Source organism: Corvus moneduloides, chromosome 1 (genome assembly GCF_009650955.1).
Source record: "Corvus moneduloides isolate bCorMon1 chromosome 1, bCorMon1.pri, whole genome shotgun sequence".
Taxonomy (NCBI): domain Eukaryota; kingdom Metazoa; phylum Chordata; class Aves; order Passeriformes; family Corvidae; genus Corvus; species Corvus moneduloides.
Window position 1 is genome coordinate 44870557 of NC_045476.1, and position 22135 is coordinate 44892691.

Here is a 22135-nt window from a genome sequence, read left to right on the forward strand (position 1 = left end):
TAACATTTGGAATATAGTGATAGAAAGGGGTGATTTGAGAAATGGAAAGTTTCAGGTGGCAGAGTAAAGTGGGAGAATGATTAGAGCCATCCAGGAATTATTAATGCTGAATGATCATAAAGATATTGGTTGAAACCCAAGAAGTCATCCCAAAGAAAGTGTGTCCAAGTCCACAGCATAGAAAGGCTTGAAGACATAATCTTCAAATATTGAAATACATGACCCTGGCCAGTGCAAGTCTTTTTCCCTTTTTTTCAGCTGAGAGGATTTTTGTCATCCAGACATTCTTCAGCTTGGGTTACTTAGGATTCAGATCTTCTCCAAATTCAGCCTTGATTAATAGTTTTTTTCTCACTCACTGCTAAAACCTGTACCAAAATTAAGGTGACTAAAGTCTATCAGGTAGCTTTTTTCTGGTATTTGCCGTAAGGAATAATGAGAGAAGCAGTTCTAAAGTAGTTCAAATGGGTAACTGATTTAAATCTGGATTTTTAAAATTTGCAAGGATTGTATATTATCTTTCTCAGAAATTCTACATGTATCCAAAAGATATTGATTTTGCTGTTCCCTGAACTGGAAAGTGAAGGCCAAAAAATATTTACCTACTTCTCCTACCACCGCCACTGATGTCCTCATGCTGGCGATTTGTTATGGCTGCTCCTGTCATGAATAGTAAGAGATTGCTACACAGTGACAAGGTGTAGCAACTTAGAGTAATTGTACTATGAATTACAATTCAAATATTGAAGCTGATTGTTGCAGTCATAAGAATCTGTATTTAGTGGGTCTGATTCCTTTTTTCTATAAAAAGAGGTCCCACCAATTCTAAATATGCATTTCTAATTGAGTACCTGTATTCACAACAAACTGTGGCTATGAAGCAGGATTTTCCTTGGCTGAGTAACACTGAGGGTAACAGTGGCTCATTTTGTTTCAGTACATTGTTTATAGAACATGTTTTACATTAGGATAAGGCAGGGGCTCCTGGTGTTTCACTGAAAGCTCCTTTTGGTGTGTGCAAACATGCATTTCCAACCTGATAAGGGGTGATAACTGGTAAGTGATGGGTTGGCCCTTGAGGACATTTGGCTGGGGGAGAAGCATAATTTTCTTTTATCAGCACCAAAAGATAAATTCATAGGATGATGATTTTATCATTAACATCAAGTCATTTTCTGAAATTCTTGCATTGTAGATAACCACACATTCAGACATGTTATCACAGAATCCTAGAATCATTAAAAAAAAATCTCTGGAAAAGACCTCAAAGACCATCAAGTCCAACTAAACCATGTCCCCAAGTGCCACATCTGCATGTTTTCTGAAAACATAGAGATTAAATTCTGTTGCTGCCTCCTGGGGTAATACGCAGAGCCAGTGATGTGGTCTGTCTGATCAGATAAAGAAGGTAGAGGGTCTCTCCTATAAAATATCAGGGGATTTTAGACCCATGTTCCTGAACCTGTAGAAGTCATAGACCTGTTTGACTGACTGAAAGATGTTTGCATGTGACTGAATAAACACTTTGTCTATAGATTTAATCCATCATTCGCAAGGAACAGCTTGTCCTCCTACCATATTTGGACTAGTCAATGCTTTGGCGTAGCCTGAAAGCTCCTGATTATATTCCTGGCCAGTTGTCTGCCTAAAGTAACCTGTTAGAATTATCTTCTGTAGGCCTGAAGGTGCTAATGCATCTTAAACCTCTCAGCTGGAGGTAATATACAGTTTTATTGAAATGCAAAACACAGAAAGGAAGCCTACGGAGTAAAAGGAAGGACAGGTAGCCTGGGAAGGATGCAGAAAAATTGGGATACTGGTGGATGAGGAGCTCAGCATGACCTATTAATGTACATTTGTAGCCCAGGCAGACAACTGGTCGAGATTCTGCCCTTCTGTTCACTCTGGTGAGACCCCACCTGGAGTGCTATGTCCAGCTCTGGGACCCCCAACAGGAGAGTGGCATGGACTTGCTGGAGTGAGGGAGTCCAGAGGAGGCCATGAAAGTGACCAGAGGATTGGAGCACCTCTCCAATGAAGACAGGCTGAGAGAGTTGGAGCTGTTCAGTCTGGAGAAGAGAAGGCTCTGCAATGATCTTATTGCAGTCTTCTAGTGCCTAAAGGGGGACTACAAGAGAGCTGGAAAGGGATTATTTACAAGGACAGGACTAGGAAGGATGGCTTTAAACTGAGAGAACTCAAGTTTAGATCAGATACTAGAAAGAAATTCTTTACTGTGAGGGTGGTAAAGCACTTGAACAGAGAAGTTGTGGATGGCCCATCCCTGGAAGTATTCAAGGCCAGGCTGGATGGGACTTTGCATAATCTGGTGTAGTGGAAGTTGTCCCTGGCCATGTCAGGGCTGTTGGAAACAGAAAATCTTTAAGATTCCTTACAACCCAAGCCATTCCAATTCTATGATGTGGTTGGTGAGGGAGATGGCACACAGAGGCACATCATCCAAAGCTGGGAGTGGAGGCCTCACCAGGCTCTGAGGAGAATGACATGCGCAGGCGCATGGTTCCAGCCATTAACTCTGAAAGCCAGGAAGATGCCCTGGGAATGTTGATTTGTCTCAGGCAAGTTAATTTGCCTCAGGCAGATTTACATAACTTACTAGCAATATTTGTCACAATTTGGTAGCTCATAGGAACCTCGCAGTTCCTTGCTTTTACAATAACAACGTTTGCTGTCTGGTATTGCCCTTCCAAATCCATGGTCTGAACTCACACCCTTAAGGTCTTTTCAAGGTAGGGTCCTTATTTTTTTGGTCTATCTAAGATTCATTCATGTCAGAATAACAGTCATTCTTGACATTATTTATACTATAAAGCACATTCTTTGGGAGATAAATTGAGTTATTCCGTTTATTTTTGTTACATTTTGTTTGTATTGTTATTATGAGATGGACTCAGATGTAATCTAGCTCCAGGATCAAAAGTAGGAAATTATCTAAAATGGAAAAATGGTCTCACAAATTCAGTTGAGACTGTCTAATGATTATCTGCTTTCTTCTGATGTTATATTCCCTAGATATCATTACGTGGTGCTTCTGATACGCATTGTATCTTTATATCTGTCTATAAACTTCTGAACAAATTATTTGCAACCCACTAGAAAAAGGACAATGGATTATGTCTCTCTGACAAAACTGTGTGTCTGTTATAGCTGGATGTTTGCTGGAGATATATATATATATCTCAAGTGTACTCCACACTGGAAAGCTTTCCATCTAATATTATACTTCTGGTGAGATGGCAGCTTTCCCATGCTGTGTGTGTAACTATAGATAAATAAATAAATAAATAAATACACATAAATAAATAAATACACATAATCTTCCTCAAACAGGTTTGCTGGAATATAAAAGAAATTGGAAAATATTCCCGTGGTTGTCTCTAGCAGTGTTAAGTAAAACCTAGTGAAAAAGAGCAGAAAAACAAACCAAGTCATTTCCATTTGAGCTAAGTTGTTCTGGTATTCTTAATTTTTATTTTTCACTATTCTTTAGCTTGTATTTATGCTTGAGATACCAGTAGCATCTGAGTATTAGTATAAAGAGCCAACCAATATGATGGAGTTACTCAAAAAAATGCTATAGTGGGGGTAAGTGTTTAGCATATTCCAAGTTGCTTATGACGCAGTTCTGTGGTGAAAACACAACTCTTTTTCTCAGCTGATGTGTTTCTGTGATGTCCATTTGGTTTTGTTGGCTTAGTCAAAGGCTGTCCATCCATTTTTAAATTTCTCACACTGTGTCCAGATGGAGTATTGCACTTGCTTTCAATTGCCAGTCCAGGGTGAAATAAATGTCAGTATTTCTGTTGACTTAAGTGATGCCAGAATTTCACCCACACGATCTAAACTTAACATGTTTGCTTTCTGTTTTGGTTTTATTTTTCTCTCTTTCATAGCAAGGAGGTCCTTGCAATTTCCAAAGGGCAAGGAAAATATCATGGTTCATTGTTTCTAGATTTTGGTGTATAATGATTTCATAAGAATGGATGTTGAAACAGTTGTAAAACTCGTGCCCAAATATTATTTTGTTACAGGAAATGTAATGAAGTATATTAGCTGTGTTCAAAAAATAACTTTTGGATCAATATGATGGAGAACATGCATGTTAGGAAGGTAAACAGAACACAGCTGACATTTGAATAAATGAGCTAAAGTCCTTCTTTTGCAACAGGGTTTCTACAGTAATTTGCTAACTTCCTATCATGGGTGATTTCAACACAGATTTCCAAGGAGGTTGGAATATTGAAGTAAATAGCTCATTCTTGAGGATCTTTTGTTGTTTTTAACACATTGAATTAGATCATTACTGCTGAATATGTCGTGGAAAATAGCATCTGTTTACACTGCAGAATTATAAAAATTACCAGTAACAGAATAAGGAGCAATTTGCAAAAGGTAATCATATTTGTGCACTTATCTGCAAAAAATAACTCATTAATACATACCCAAGGGAAAAAGAACTACTGGTTATGCAATTTAATATTAGTGTTGAGCATAACATGTTAAAGAAAATTTTTAGGCCTCAGTTTTAAAACTTATAAAGCTATGAACATAAAACCATGGCTGTCCCGTATTGCTGCTTCATCTGTACTCAGTGGTGGTTGAACTCCAGAAAGCGTCCTGAAGCTCATTGTGCCCAAATCAGTTCAAACTGTCCATACACTCCAAATGTACACCACCAGCTTAGAAACCGATGAGATTTCCTTATTAAGAGTTCTGTCTTTATTTAGATAGAAGTTTTCTGTATGGTGTTCTACATCATATAAATTTAGGGTGCAGCAAAGCGCATTGAGGCATACTAATTGTCACAGTAGTGACTTGTCACAGACGTAAACTGAGTTTCAGTTCATCATTGGAGATGAAGTTAAAGATTCCTATTTCCATTTTGTTCAAAGAAGATTCAGAAATCTCTACAGCTTTTTACTAAAGAAATCAGTTTTCGAAAAGTAATTTTTTCGGGACTAGGGAAGACATGCTATCTTTTCCTTAGCCCTGTCATAACAAAAGGAAGAACAACATAAAAACAAGAAAGAACAAATTAATAAGTATAAATTTGTTAATTAATTTTGTGAATAGATACGGTGAGATTTGCCTGCTCCAAAAACTTTGGAGTCTCAGCATTAAATTTCAGTACCATTTGGAAATTTCACTCTTTAAGTAATCTCTGCCCAAACAAATGTCTTAGGTTTTAAAATCAGACAGGGCTTTTATATCTGTCCAGTTTAATCTTTTTTTACATTATGCACCTTATGATTTCATATAGCTGTTCCAGTTTTGAACCTGCTAACCTGAGCTTGACTAGAGGAGATGAGAAACATTAAAGCCAGCGTAGAAATATAGAACATTTCTAAGACATTTGTCTTGTAACACTTCAAAATCTAAAATGTCCTGTTGATTTCAGAAGGACTGTTCTTATCCAGTAAAGTTCGTAGGATTGCAGCCAGTTTCTTTTAGCTTCAATAAGTATTTGGTTTTGGTCAATGGGAAAAAAACCAGTTTTTCAGATTTCAGTGTAATATGAGATAAGTAGAAAGGTTTGTAGGAAGGAGACAAAACATAACTGCAGTGTGAACAGTAAGTGGTGTCAGAATACTGCATTAAGTTTTGTGTGTTATTTGGTATCCCTAACCATGGCTTCCTACATAGAACCTAACAGCTAAGGAGTAAAAGATGTTGACTGGTCAGCTTTGGAAGGTATCATTGCCATTTCTGTATTGATGATAGTACAACAACCTACACGTCTCATTAAGTAAACCCCATTTTTCGGCCTTCACTACTTTTGGAGCAACTTGATCTATCCACATATTATGTATTACTTTAAGAACCAACGTATTAATCGATTTAATGACTAACTTGCCTCACAAGCAGGTCTGTATGCTCTAGGTATGTGTTAAGGCAGTGATTCAAAGTACTGAGGCTCTGACCCTGTGATAGTTGGTAGAAGTGTGCTGGTGAACTTGAAGGTATACACAGTATCTTGTGGACTTCACTGGGGCCCTGAATGTGTTCACAGAATCACCCAAGAGGGATTGAAAGCAAGGAAAAGAAACAAAAATATGTAAAGGAATAAATATAACTGTATTGTAGAGTGACCAATCTTCAAGTTCCTAGGCCTTATAAACCTTTGTTCCCTCTGGATATTTGGATTGTTTTTCTCAAAATATTTTCTCCCTGGCTAATTGTTTAGATAAAACTAGTTTTTAATGCAAATTTACTTCCATGGTATGGCACTAGTTTTTATTGCCACTTAGATATTTATGTTGTGTTTATATTGATTCATTACATAAACCAATTTACTTTTGTTCCTAGTAAGTAACAGCATTTATTCATTTTATTTCTTTTACCTCTCTTTCATTTAAGGTGTATTCCTGCCTACAGAGAGAAGTCCTGTGGATACACCTATGTGGGACTTTTTAAGCAAGTTACTGGCATAGGACTCTTTTAGACATACAAAGTATGTCTAAATAAGCGAACAACTAGTGAGCTGAGAGTTCTTTTATTCCAAGGAAACACATAGCCTCTCTTTGGTTGTTTCTGCACATGTAAGGCTTGGGTTGCTTTTGATATATGAAGAGAATGAAAGAATCTATAAATTCTTCCATCCTTAAATTATCAGTCTTTGTGCATCTGTGCAAACTTTTCACAGTGGAAAAGTTCACATAATATTTTACATATATTTACAGCCTTCTATAAGAAGGCTGGAGATTTAAACTGGGAAGCACCTAACTACAGTCAAGCTCACAAAAAATAGAGCTGTAATCAGGAAATTTGAGCATTTATGTTTCTTATTGTGGGTTTTGAATTTCTGCTTATGGGTAGGAGCTGATTTAAAGGACACTGGAAATGTTTACATTAAAATAATTATTGAAATATAATTTGAAAATCCAAAATGAAAAATCTGTGTAACTGTGTATTTGAGTGAAAGAATCAGAAAGTTGAATCAACATTTTTCTGAAGACAAATCTGAAATTTAAAAAGCTTCTAATAATTATAGTATTAAAAACAGTGATTTCAATAAGAGTATTAAGACTGTGTTTGGGAACAGTTGCAGTAACTCTGTGGACTCTCTCTTATGATTTTGTATGTAGAAGTCATATTAACTTGCTTGTAATTTCAAATATAAAGTTCAAATCATACGGAATTAATAATTAAACATGTACTTTTTAAGCTTTTCCTGTTTTCCATTAAATTTCTTGTAGTATCTTTATGTCTCACCACTACTCTTCCATGGTGCTTTGCTTCAGTCAAAAAATATCAGAAATTCAGAATTCAATGAGATTGCTATTGTGAACGTAAACAGACAGAAATAGTTTCCTTGGCAACACAAAACAGGTAAAAACACTCAGACAAGGTACTCTAAACCCACCTACGCAACTTTCTTTAGATACAAGTTCACAAGCTGCATGCAGTGGGAATCAAGTGGGTTTTTCTCAGACAGTGAAAAGTTTCTAAATTAGATGAGTCTCTGGGCAAGTAAGTGTATTTGTAGACCTTTGACTCCAATTAGCTGTTGTGAACCAACTCAGATTCAAACAGCTGCTGGCTCCATATCTACCACTGTCATTCCTTTGATAACACCAGAAAAGACTGAACTTTTCAACACTATGCAGAAAAATGATTTTATTTTAAATTCAACAATATCTGTTGTTTTGAAGTAAACATCATTTGTGTAGAACCTGAATATTGAACTACATTTACAGTATTAACACAATGTATAAAAAATATGTGGGTGTGTCCACTGCTAGTGCAAGGAAGCTGGGGTACATTTCTACAAAATTACAGTATCTTGTATCATTTGTTCAAGTTCTCACTTTGGAATATGTCAATTCCAGATTCAAAACTGGAAACACATATATTATGTTTACTAAGCTGAATTAATGCCTACTTTATTTTATCATATGCATAGCTCATAGCAGTGTGTATCAGTTAGCTTTTTTTGTATTTCATTCTGAGATTAATCTGAGATTAATCACTTGGTTAATCTAAATGAAAAAAAAACCAAATGAGTTTAATACTCTCTTGAAACTCTGACTATAATAAGATTTGCCATGGGGAAAATAAATGATGCTGCCAATTAATACAGTAAAGATGAGATTAAATGTTAATTTTATTGATGATACCAGTTTTCAAAAGACCATGTTTCAATCTCCCTATCAAAAGAGCACCCCTCTAAACAACTATATTGCTTTGGAAGACAGTATATATAAAATTCCAGATTCTAGAACTTGATAACCTTGTCAAAACAAGCTTAAAACTGCTCTGTCTTAACAATAAAAAGGATAAAATAGATGGTAAAGCAAACAGCCTGTTTCTTGAATTTCAACATGTAACAAAATTTTTTTGTGCTGCATGAAGTACTGGTGTCCTTAGAAGAAAAATGCCAGGTATGGGAAGTGATTGATTGCTTGAGTTATCTTCCCTTCACTACATATATTTTGACACAGCATATGTCACCTCAGAATGTAGTGTTACATCTAGGCATTTTTCGTATCTTGCCTAAATCATTTCAGGTAATGTCACACTCAGTGGCAGTTTACAGTACAAGCAGATGCATGGTCATAAAAATACGGTCTTGTGGAACAAGTGATGTTAAGTACAAAATTTTGACCTTCTTCATCTGACCAAGATAAAATGAGTTTTGCTTTCCATAATGAAAATATGGTATTCCTTTCCATAAGGAAAATGAAATTGATTCTACTATACAGTGGATGATTTTACCATAAGAATGGTGTTGATGCCAATCTCTCACAATGTGATGCAGACTCTTGCCAGGTGCAGTCTCTCACCATTATAGCAATGGCTCTGGAAGAAGCCCAAAAACAGGGAGTGGGATAGAGCAGCTTTATTAATGCAAAGGTGCTAGTGAGCTCAGGAAGCACCCATTCCCTCTGATCAGTGAGTCTCAGAGTACATTCATGGGTATATGGAATAGATGCTTTAGGAAGGAGAAGAGGGGGTAGAAAGGTTTTCTTTCCATAGAAAGATAAATACAAGGGAAATAACATATTGGGACATTTCATTCTGCCATAATAAGGGAGAAATATTTTTGGGTTTTTTCTACAGAAAAGACCTTTTTGGTACTTGACCTGTTATTGTATATTTGGTTTTAGGGAAAGGGGCAAATTGATTAATCATAGTTTAAGGGGCAAACCCCTTCTCTCAGAACATAGCTGAAAGAAGTCATATTACGCATATCCTTGGTGTTTAGTACCACAATTACATCTGAGTGCATAAAGTACTTAGATTATAGAGAGGTGTTGTGAAAGACTGCACAAAAAATTTAAGTGACACAACTCAGAAGATAAAGGTAAGCTTAGCAGAAGGTAGAAATAATGATAGGCAATGTTTATCTGCACCATAATTGGCTACAGATTGAATTTGTATATATCAGGCAGAAGCTGGGATACTTGTTCAATATGAGACATGTCATCATGTTGACATCATCTTTAAAAATTACTTTACATGTTTTCAATCAATCTCCTATTCTGCAAAGGCTTGCACAGGTAATTTTTTCTTTCTTGTACAGTGTCTGTGAAACTGCTGAAGTCCGTGGAGATTTTCTGTCTTCTAGAAAGGAAGCACAGGACTTTTGTGTAATCCTGAATTTCCCATGTGCACTCACAGGGAAAACAAAATAGAGGGCCTTGTAAGAAAGTATTTTTTAAAATTTAATATAGCCTCAAGTAAAATCTTACCTACTAAATAGAGTAACAACATCTCCATGAAAAAGACTGCACAATCCTCTACGCAATTTTTTAGCTGTTTCTCACAGTTAGAGCCCTGCTTTAGCCTGAACCAAGTGTTGGGCATCTCAGGGCTGTTAGACTTTCTCGCTGTAAACTTCTCCAGTTTAATTACTGGAAAAGTTCCATAGAGATCAGCTCTGGTTTTGTAAATAGCACATAACTAGTAAAATACAGATGTCTCAGCTGCATACTGCAACCTTCCCTGGGCAGTGCTGTCATCACTGGCTGGCCAGGCTTTGGAGTCATTAGAAAAAAATGACATGCTTGTTCCAACAATAAAAAGGTCATTCGAATTTTATCACTTTCTTGTGTGCTTAGGACATCAGTAAAATTATTTTTCAAATACTTATTGAAGGCCCAACTATAGGAAAACATTTGTACTCAGAGATTATTATAATGTGTAGCATAGCCATCACACAAGCAATTTCCCTGACTTCATCAAGCACAGAAGCCTTCTTGGCTTATGCAGTTAAGTATTATTGTTTTCCATGTGTGCCCAGCTCACTGACAGTATTAGTTCGAACTGGGAATCTAATTTTTTTTGTTGTTTTAGAGCTTTTTGTTCTGGAGAATCCTGACATCAGTTGCAGATGTATTAGCCAAAATTACTAGTATTGTATTGGGAATAATAGCAGAGGTGATGGTAGCATCCAGTAGCTGGTAAAAAAAAAGAGATGGCATGATCTTCTGAAGTCCCAGACAGACAGAAAAGACTTTCCAGCACTCTCAGTCCTTGTTTGGTGCTTTCTTAGGGTGCAGACAAACTGCAACCTTGCTATTAATCGGCCAGATAAAAGCATGGAGGAGAGCACTGTCCACAATGAACATCTTTCAAAATGCATTGTGAAATGAGAAAGACATAATGCAAGATATTTGAATTTAATTTTGTGAGGAAGAATCAGTGGAACATATTCACTACACCTTTTGCAAAAAGTTTCTTTTATTTGAACTGGCTTTCATTATGAAGGCGTTGCCTAGAGGGAATGATTAAGGCAGGAAAACAATCTCTAAGAAGAAGGGTAATATGATGTGGATCAGGAGGGATATGAAAAAGAAGATGCAGTGCTGCAAAGTTAAAAACTCTCTGAGAATAGGACGAGACCTGGTTTTTGTCTCAGTGCAAAAATTAAGTGCAATGTTTTTGTTGGACCAATGCCTAAAGAACGTAAGTGAGAAGGCAAAGAATCCACTGAAGTACATTAGTGAGGCAGACAAACTTATTTTGAAGACTTCCATGTAGATATGTTGGCTGTAATTGTAAGAGAATACTGTCTGGATTGTTTAAAACATTTCATCTCTCTCAGTGTATTTTACACATTTCAATTTGCTTGGTAATATGATGTCCTGATGGTGATTGTGGTACAATACTGCACTTAAGCAAAGAAAATACAGCTGAGTTTTTACACTACAGCTCTATTTTCTGTTTACATCTGCATATAGAATTTTTATTCTTTTATGGTATGTTTGTGTCTCTGTGGTTAAAACATATATTTAAATATCTAGACAGATTTTATAGACAAATCCTTTTTATATTTGAGCAATTTGTCAAGGTTATAAAATGTATGGATTAGAAAGGTCCCTGATTATTCAACACAGATATGTGGAACCAGAAGAAAATATTAGGAGATGCTTAAATTGACTTGTACTGATCAAATAGTCAGGAAGTCGTGACAAATAACACTGAAAAGTGATTTGCTAGTAGACATCTTGACACTTTACTGAAGTAGTTCCCACAGACCAAAGTTTGTCTACGTGTCATTTTCAGAATCAGGGCCCTCAGAATTTCTTTAAGGATCCTTGAGTTTTCAACTTAGATACAAAATAGTAATAAATATTATTATAGTCACATGGTATATTTATATAATTACATTAGCTATATTATTTTATTATTAGATTTCATGTTCTTTATATATGACATAACTATATATTATTATAATAAATAATAATAAAATAATTTTTACTTTTACATTGGACATATTTTTTAAGAATGGATATAGTTTCCTAAAGTTCTCTATAACACTGCACCAGCAATATTTGACATACTTCTGATGCTTCATCACTGACTTGGTTACACATTAGCTGACAGTGACTTGTCTTCACAGTGCTAGGGCTAATTCTGTGCATCAAACATGAAAACTATGATGAAGGAAGAAAGTAAGCTCTTTCCTAAAGTATTCTTCTAAAGTATTCTTTTGTAATCATAATAAGAAACTAAATTTAATATTAAAGAGTTTTTAGGATAACTGATTATGAAGTGTTCTGTAGTAGTGGGGATTTTTTTTTCCAGTGAGAGAACATCTGATTTTAGATCAGTTGTTTCTAAAGGAAACTGGCTTCTACCAAAATGACCAATTTAAAAAGTCAGTATCCCTTTATAAAACACGGAAAGGGAAATTCTCCTTTGATTCCTTTTGGCTTCTGTAGATGTATATAAATATGTAGATATATATAAACTAAATGTGTAGATATATATAAGCTCTGCTCATCTCTTAGCACAGCTTCATAAGGTAATAAAAGCATGTATAAAACATTTATATATTACCTGCTTGGGTTTTGCAACTGTTGAACTATGAGATGTTCCAGAAGGAGACCCTTCTTACCGTTCAGTCTCTTCATTCAGTTAAGCATCATGGTTGGCAGCAAAAACTAGGTCTAACTTGTTTCTCACTCTTCTGCTCTCTCCTATTATTGCTTAATTCAGCATGAAAGTTGGGAATAATTACATTTTATGATCTATCTTGGTTTTGTATTCATTCTACAAGTAAATACTACTTAAGGAACGATTTTTATAGGCTACAAGTAAAAGCCATTTAAGCAGTGAGGATTGTTTTGGTCCTCTTATGGCTGCAAGAAATGATTCAGTGAGGTACCATATTTTATGTTGCTTTGCTGAAAAATATATTTATGGATATTTTTCCATTTCCTACATCTTACCCCTGCAAGAAAAGATAATGACAGACCTCTTTTTTTTTTTTGCTTTTTTTTGTCTTTTTAATTAGGGTTCCAGTTCAGTTGTAAAAGTTCAGCATAATCTAATTTGGAGCTGGTTAAATGCTTAGGAGCAATTTGTTTGCTCTCACATAGAACTCCCATTAACATGCCATCTACAGTTATATTGAAACCAGCTCAGATGGCTTCATGTCCCCACAGAGGAAGGAGATTTAAACTTTGAATAAAAAGACTTGAACGTCTTATTTAAGTAGAGGCTGGGTGAACTGTCAGCACTCTGTGGGAAGTGAGTTATGGACAACTCTGTGTAGCAGCCATCATACCTGTAAATTTGAGCAATGTGTTTCCACTTTAGAGCAATTTCATTCATATATTTCAGAGCAATGAAAAGGTCACCAATTTCTATATAGGCCCTCATTGTATATTCCTTCAGCATCCAACATACAACTTGAGATGAGCTTTGTGGAACTATAACTGTGAGAATTTGGAGAGAACTACGGGTGCAGAAGAATTAAACTTGGGGTTCTCTGCCAACAATTCTGTGAAGAAAGTTGAGATGTCTATCGAACTACTATCAGTATTCATAATTCTGTAGTAAGGACCATGTTATGACTATGTTTCGATGTTTGACTAGTGACACTATTAGTTAGGGAAAACAAGTGCAGTCAGAATCTGAAGCTGACTGATGATTAAATTTGACTAGAAACTCTGAAAATAGCTGACATGATAGCAACATGAGGGTGTACAGTATTTTGTCATTTTTAATGCGTCATTGTAACTTAACACTGGTCTTTTGATTTGATTATAATTAACATCCTCTGACTGTTTGTATTTGGCTTACAGTATGTCTCAATGTTATGTGTTGAGAATTGTAAAAGGTGCATGATTGTGCTGTTTCTGTTCAAGTTGTTTCTAATTAAAAACTTCACTGTCCAGTGTTCTTTCAATAAGGGTACCTAATACAATATTTGCATTATTTTAGGTATAGAGAAACTGGCTTTTCAACCTAACTGAATGATGCATCTCAATATACAAGAGTGTATGTGTGGGTATATATCTATGCATATATACACCTACACATATATTGTTAATTGGTTTTAGACAAGGTCTCTCACTTCTTTCCTACTCACCTTACACTTCTCAAATCTCAGGCATCTGGAAGGAATCAAGACTTTTCATGTAAGCTAAAAGTCATAATTCTCAGAAATAATATGCTTCCTTACAGTGATGGTCACTAGAACTCCTCTCCCCCAAAATTCAGCACATCAAATAGCATTAAATAATGGTCTAATGCCAAAGAAATGCCAGATAATGCAGATTCTTCTACCTGCATGAGCAGCTTAGAGATTGGAATGACTGTGTCTTTTTATCCCTTTTTGATAACTTTAGTTTTGTAGCCACTAAATTCCATATATGTTTTTATTCTTTTGATTTCACAGTAGAAAGCATTTACCTTCCTTTATGTTCTAAGTATTTTCTATTGTTTAATGTTTTCTAAAAAGAAGATATTGACCTTTATGGGTCCTTGAGCTGACCCAGAATTGTTGCTTTTAATTTTTTTCAATTCTCTAGTAGCTAAATTTTGATTACATTTCTAAAGTCTTAACTTCCCTTTCAAGTAATAAAGGAGTTACTTACCATGAAGTTTGAACTTCAAAAGTAAAGATATAAGCAATTTTTCATGTTGTTAACTTATCAACTGAAAGACTATCTTTCTTATAATACTTTAAATAATTAGGGAAGAAATAAACTCTGAATATTCATCCAAATTCTAGTGGTTTTTGTATAAGGTTTAATCTAATAGTTCAAATACTTTTCTTAAAATATACTTGCACATATAGTAAATGAAAAAATTTGATAATAACTCTTGAAATAATAAAGTTATTTTCAGTGTAATGCATGAATTTTAATAGCAGCACATATACAAATCTATTTTAGCTTAAAGATATGAAGTAGCCAAAATATATTTGGGACTGTGACAGGATTTGTGGGAGCTTTCTCCTTTGAAAGGATGCTCCTGGCTTTGAATTTCAAACACTACCTTTTGTAGCAGGTGGACAAAAGTAATCCTCTTTTTTTTTTTTAATTTTTTTTTTTTTTTTTTTTTTTTTAGAAAGCCAGATAATTTCATTTCTGCCTCACATTCAGTTAAGTCTTTAGTGATGGGCTTTGAAGGTGTGTTTTATATTTTGCTTTCTTTTGGTTGGGGTTTAGTTTTGGGCTGGGTATTTTTGATTTGTTTTTTACTTTCAGTCTTTGCTGAGAAGTTGCTGATACCACTATTAGTAGTAAACTGTTCTTTGAAGAAGGCTTTGACAAAAATTCTAGTTTGAAATAGAAACTGGAAAAGTACAAAGCTGCTGGGAGGAGAGTACCATCCTCCCTGTTGCCTGAGAATTATTTTTTTTCATGTGAAAGTAACATAAATCTTAATAGAAAAACTCATGGTAGCAAGGTAGACTAAAACAACCTAATTTTGGTCTGAAAGTAATCTACTGTTATACAGTAATATACTGTATTTATTGAATTGCATTGCTCTAGTATTTTTCCATTGTTTTTCAAGCATCATTCTAATTATAGTTTTCTGTTTGGTCACTACTCGGATAATGTAAGTGGTACCCATTATTGAAAGGTAGTCTGTATTTGTACTAATACAGAGAATGCCAGTTTAGAAATGAGCCTGATTGCATGGTTCATTTTGTTCTCCTTTGTAGAGCCAGGCTGCGGCCCACTACAAAGGCACTAAACATGCCAAGAAGCTCAAAGCACTGGAAGCCATGAAAAATAAGCAGAAATCTGTTACTACCAAGGACAGCGCAAAGACTGCCTTCACTTCCATCACTACCAATACCATCAATACCAGCTCTGACAAAACAGGTTAAGCGACAATCTTTGTTGGTTCCGTTTGGTTTGGTTTTGGTTTGGTTCGTAGTTTTATTTTTCTCGTTTAATTCCATGTCTGTTTGGTTATGTGCTTGCCACATTGATTCATGCTCGATCCATCTTTCTGTGTGATATTGCTTTAAGTCCCTTCAGTAGGCTGGTGAGAGTCTGATAGTCATGTAGCCAATTTCTCCTAGTGAAAAGAGGCTTGACATTCTTTTTGCGATGGAATGCAATACTCATTACTTGATTAACATATCAACTGATCTAACATCCTGGTCTGTATGCACTATCTCTCTATCAACAATTATATATGGCACATTTGTTTTAAGCACAGTGTAACAAATTGCACTATTTGTGTCTAGAAGCCTCTTTAAAAGCATTTTCAGTAAAAACCTAATTTTCATAAATTTCAAACATTGCATTATTTTTTTAAAATGGCTATTGCATGGTTTTGAATTGGAAAAGAGCTGTATAACCTCTCTTCCACAGAATCAGGTAAGTACTATTGATGCCAATTATTCTGCTTAAATGAGTCTTCATACTGAAATAATAGCCCTTAAATTGTTGTATGGGTAAAAGTTACTCCTTTGCAAATAAAATCTATGTATTTGTAAAGTCAACAGGATTTGGTTGAGATTGCATTTTAAATATGCAGCTATTGTTGGAAATTTCAAAGGAAGGTTGTAAGGTACCTGAGAGGTAGTTTGGTGTCTCACAAAGTATGACTGCTCTTGTGCTCAAAGGGATACAATTTCCATATTTAGGCATAACCAGTCCCATTCCCCAAGCAAGGCAAAAATAACCAAAAAAAAAAAAAAAAAAAAAAAAAAGCCAAAGCTCTGAAACATCAGAGACCTACCTACTGATGCTGAAAACTGGTCATTTGGAACCACTTCTGATCCAGTAAGTTTAGCATTGTAAATAGATGTGCACTAACCAACTATAACATAACAGAAAAGTACCTTGCAGGCATGTGTAGTACTTTGTTGAAGATACATCTTCACTATATTTGTTATAGACAGATACCTCTATGTCCATCTCTCTCTATAAATATGTTTATCTTAGTTATAACTCATTATTATTGACAGCATATTTTTTTATGGAGATTTATGACCTAATTATAATGGGATGACTTTAAGGAATATTTGCTACATTTTTTTTGTCTTTTTTACCACAAAAAAGAAAAAGAAAATATTCTGAGGTTTTTGTGTGATGAAAGAAATTAAGTGTGGGAAAATAGGAACAACGTCAAAAGTTATTTGGGAAAATATGTGTTTCTAAATATACAAATAGCTTTAAAAGTTTCTTATGCTATTATCTGTTGAGATATTTAGAACAGGAAGGAGACTGTTGTGTGAAAAGAGTGATTTATTGTTTACCGAATATGATCTAGTGGTTGAAGACAATAACTGAAGAAAAGAAAGATTTTTTTAAAACTTTAAACTGTATTATTCAAAAGCTTTTATCTTATGCTGTGTAAGTTTGAAGGATTTTCCAATGTGCTTTAAAACCAATCTGAGTTTTTCTATCAAGCTTTGAATTAGATCCCTGAGAAGATATATGAACTGTCCTGTATCCAAGGTCAGTAGTCCAAATCTGTTTTTGTATCAGCATAAGTAAGAAAATATCAGAAATCCAGTTGCACACTTAAGCAATGGCCTGTGCAGGAGTTTCTTCTGCTTTACGCAGTGTCTGCGAACTCCTGGATTAATTTCATAGAATGTGTGTAAACATACGTGTATGTGTATGTATACATATATTTATTCTATGTTAGAAATACTGACCTTAATGGGGTTCTAAAAGACACATATTGATGTTAATTGACAAGCAACCAAAAATCTTCCAATTTCCTAAAATATTGAGAGCCACGTTCAACTGCTGCCAAAAGCCCTGTTCAACCAGGGGCATTCAAAGTAAGGCAGGCAGTTCTATCCAGCTGCAGTTATTAGAGGTCAGCATTGATGTGACGGGCAACAGAATAAAATCCTTGGTGTAAATTATCCTTTGTCAAGCATGTATACATGGTGAGGGAAAAAAATTTTGGGTAGCCAAAAGGATGAAATTTTCTGTCTACTGTGACAAGTCAAAAATGTCATAAATTGGATTTTATTTCCCTTCTAGTTGTTCTTATGTCTTATATTTGCTCGATAAAACTTTTATGGGCAAAATGATTCTGAGTGCCAGAATATACTGCACTGTATGAGTTTCTACATTTGGAAACTATCACTGTAAAAGTCAAACATCCTGATAGTAATATACAGTTCTTAGGAAACAGTTGTATTAATGAATATAATTCATAAATTAGTCTTTCATAACTAGAAGAAAGTTACTAAGTCCAGGTACTTGTGATCATTTGGAGCAAAAGATTTTTCTACAGTGTTTTAAAGCTGTCTGCTGAAGATTAATAGTTGATCCCAAATACACTGAGGACAGGGTCATGTACATATCACTTCTTATATATCATCTACAGCAGTGGTTAAATGGTGAATTACACATCAGTCACAGCACATTGGTCAGGACTTCAGATCACAGGTTCTGTGTACCCTTAGCAGCTACAGTAAGCAAAATGTCACAAGGAAATCTGCAGTGCTATGCAATAAGGATTATGAAAAAGATCACATGATATACAAACTGATTCAAGGGCTAAAGCAGCAATTTGTTATGTTGCTTATTCTGGAACTATCTTGTTAGATGTGGTGCCAGCGTGTGTTACTGACACTGTGCAACTCACAATATAAGCTAACTCTTTAAAACCTCTTACACTTGATTTCTGGTGTTTAAATTATGTGTAAAGGAGAAAACAAAAAATATGGGGTTATTTTGCTCGTTCTGTGAAAGTCGTTATTTTTTTTTCCCTTTAAACAAACTTTTAGGATTATTAGAAGGCTTGAAGGTGAAAAATCTTTGGGGCAATAAAACACCATGAAGAGTTATGTTGGCAGTCATGTAATGGCAATGCCATTCTCAAGATATAAGAACTTTGTTATCATTCTAGTATTTAACACACTTCTTTCATCTGTATTTGCCAATTATTGTATTACATGGGTAGTCAGGAAAGAAGAATAGAAAACACGAGCATTACAAGGAGAAGCCTACTTTATGGCATTATACAAACCAGATTTCAATATTTCTTTATTCTCTGATTCAGATGTGACAATAAAAATGCATATTTTTGCTATATATAAACACACATGCATACATATTCCCTGATATTAAATTGTTAAACATCTTTGATAGCTTTGAAAATTGTTCCTACTTTCTGAAAAGGTATATTTTCTTCAAAAAGCTGCTTTGCATCTTCAGCTGTAAGGACTGATACTTCAGAGCACTTGTCAAAATATGTTTAGATAGAGTGTATTCCATCATCCTAGTTAAAATACCTGTCCAGTAAAGTCATTGCCCTACATTAGGATTTTTGGAAAATAGATTGAATCTCCAATATTATATGATGTCCCTCTAGTTGTTGCATATGTGTATATATTAATCTTGTCCAAAGCTATGTGAAGTTAAGCAGGACACTCCATGACCACATTATCACAAATTAAGTCTTGAAGATTTGGGCTGCTTTTATTTATTTATTTATTCATCAGAGAATTCAGAATGAGTTAGATCATTTGGTATCAATGGAAAAGAAGGAACAGACCTTTCAAAGGGGTAAAAACCTGTCATTAGGAGGTGTCACTATGGCAAAGTCTTTAATGTTGCTTTTGACTGTTATACGCTGTGCCTTGAATCCTGTGTACTTAAATGCAGTGAACGGCTCTTAAAAACAGACAAAAATGTGATAAGCAGAAAAAGTGTGGATCTGGACCAAGGCAAAGACAAGATCATCTATCACTAGTACAGTCTTAACAGCTGAGAGACCCCTGTGCTGTCAGGGAACAAAGTACTGGTGCCTGTCCTAAAAAGCTTACAGTTTCACATAAGATGAGAGACAACTTAAGGAATAGACACCATAAATGTAACAGGCAGGTGTTTAAAGGATAAAGGTAGCATAAACGTGTTCAAGTGATAAAGGCATCACAAGAACGGAAAACCCTGAGGGGTGGATTAGAAGGAAAAGGAAGAGGGTTGGGTTTTTTACAGATACTGAACATGTGTGGGTAACAGCATTGGAGAAAGCATAAGTTCTCTTTATTTTTCCTTCACTGATGCATATGAAAATTCTTCTGTGGAAAAAAGATTTTGTTTCATTACCCCTTTACAATTCTTTTTTTTTCTTTTTGTCTAAGAAGTGGTAGGATATTTCTGGTCAGCAGATGAAACTCACTCCTGAAATAGCAATTTCTGTGCAACTGGGATAATTACAAAATTGAGAGCAGTTGGAGTGGGAGAGAACAGTCATTCAGGCAAGGTCTTGGGCATAAAAGTGAAGGCAGGAGAGAGAAAGCAATCAGAAGTAGTGTGGTAAGTCAGGGTAAACTTTGCAGGAGGAAGAAAGGTAGATGGCATGACATGGAAAAGTTTAGAAAGATATTTAGGAGTTTGGCAGCCAAAATACCAGAGGATCACAGAATTTTTGAGGTTCTGAGAAGGGACGTCATTATGGATGTCTGAATATTGACAAGGCCGCCCCTACAGGTCAGAGCAGAGTTAGCCTGAGCAGTTTGCTGAGTATCTTTTTCAGTTGAGTTTTAACTATCTTCACAACCTTTTGCTGGGCAACCCATTCTATGGTTTGACCACCCTTAAAGAAAACAAAGAAGTTTTTCTTGCGTATCAGTGCCCAATGTCCTGTATTTCAGTTTCTGGCTGTTGTGCCTTTTCCTGTCACTGGGCACCAATGAAAAGAGTGTCTGTATTTTCTATTCCCTGACCTCATCAGGTATTTATATACGCTGCTGGCTTATTTTTCAAATGGTGCCCTCTAGGGTCTTAGGTCCGTCTTCACAAAGCTGCTTTCCAGATGCTTAGCCTCCAGCCCAGACTGATGTGTAGGGTTATGGCTTCCCAGTTGTGGGACTTCTGTGCTTTCCTTTGTTGAACTTCAAGGGACTTCTGTTGTGCAATTTCTCCAGGCAGTCCAGGTGCCTTTGAATGGCAACCCATCCATCTGGTGCATCAGGCCCTCCTCTCAGTTCTTAATCATCAGCAAACTTGCTGAAGGTGCACTCTGCCCCATTGTCTGGGTCATTAATAAAGACTTCAAAAAATATTGGGCAATCTGTGTGGTCACCTGCACAGTAAAAAAGTTCTTCCTCACATTCAGATGAAACTTTTTGTGCATCATGCCCATTGCCTCTTTTCCTACTGCTTGGCATCACCAAGAAGAGCCTGGCTTCATCCCCTTGGCACCCTCCCTTCAGATATTTATAGACATTGATGAGGTCCCCTGTCAGTCATCTCTTCTTGAGGCTGAACAGGCCCAACTCCCTCAGCAGCTCCTCATAAGGGAGATGCTTCAGTCCCTTAAATCGTCTTTGCTGCCCTCCTCTGGACCCTGTCCAGGAGCTCCATGTCTATCTTGTACTGAGAAGTCCAGGAGTGAACACATCACTTCAGATGTGGCTTCACCAGGGCTGAGTAGAGGGGCAGGATCACCACCCTTGCTCTGCTGGTAATGCTTTTCCTAATGCGCCCCAGGAGACCATTGGCCTCCTTGGCCCTAGGACACACTTCTGGCTCATGGACAGCTTTTTGTCCCCCAGGACCCCCATCTCCATCTTCTCAGTGCTGCTTTTCAGCCTGTGCTGGTTATTCTTCCCCAGATGCAGGACCCTGCACTTGCCTTTGTTGAATGTTCTTCTCTGTTGAATGTTCTTCTCTCTTCTCTTGCCTGTCTCTCCAACCTGTTGAGGTCCTTCTGAAGGGCTGCACAGCACTCTGGGGTATCGGCCACATCTATCACCTTTGTATCATCAGTGATGTTGCTGGGGAGGCATCTGCCCCTTCATCCAAGTCATTGACGAGCAAGTTAAACAGTACTGGGCCCAGTATTGAACCTTGGGGAATACTAGTAGTGATAGACCTCAAATCAGACCCCATGCCACTGATAATGACCCTCTGGTTTAGCCCGTTCTCAATCCACACCACTGTCCACTCATCCAGTCCACTCTTCGTGAGTTTGTCTTTGAGTATGTTGTAGAGACAAGTGTTGGAAGCCTTGTTAAAGTCAAGGTAGACAGTAACTGCTGCTCTCCCCTCATCCTCCCAGTTAGTTGTTTCACTATAGAAGGCAGTCAGGTTGGTTAAGCATGATTTACCTTCAGTGAATCCATGCTGACTACTCCTGATCAGCTTCTTGTCATCCATGTGGATAGTGATGGCCTCCAGAATGAGGCGCTCCATCACCTTTCCAGGGATCGAGGTGAGGCTGACTAGCTGGTAGTTCCCTGGGTCCTCCTTCTTGCCCTTTTGGAAGACCAGGGTGACATTTGCTTTCTTCCAGCCTTTAGGCACCTCTCCTTTACTCCATGACCTTTCAAAGATTGTGAGCAGCCTAGCTATGGTGTCCACCAGCTCTCTCAGCACTCCTGGATGCATCCTGCCAGGCCCCATGGGCTTGTGGGTATCAAGTTTGTTTGAGCGTTCAAGCC

The 22135-nt window shown here is 36.4% G+C and overlaps 1 protein-coding gene across 3 annotated transcripts in view; it reads left to right on the forward strand.

Moving 5' to 3' along the window:
* The window catches only part of ZNF385D (zinc finger protein 385D), a 428747-nt gene that overhangs the window by 345295 nt on the left and 61317 nt on the right, over positions 1–22135 (forward strand). For all 3 annotated transcript variants that reach the window (XM_032108248.1, XM_032108256.1, XM_032108266.1), the window contains one exon: positions 15428–15590. In XM_032108248.1, coding sequence (XP_031964139.1) covers positions 15428–15590 — 163 coding nt within the window. The remainder of the gene's footprint in view (positions 1–15427; positions 15591–22135) is intronic.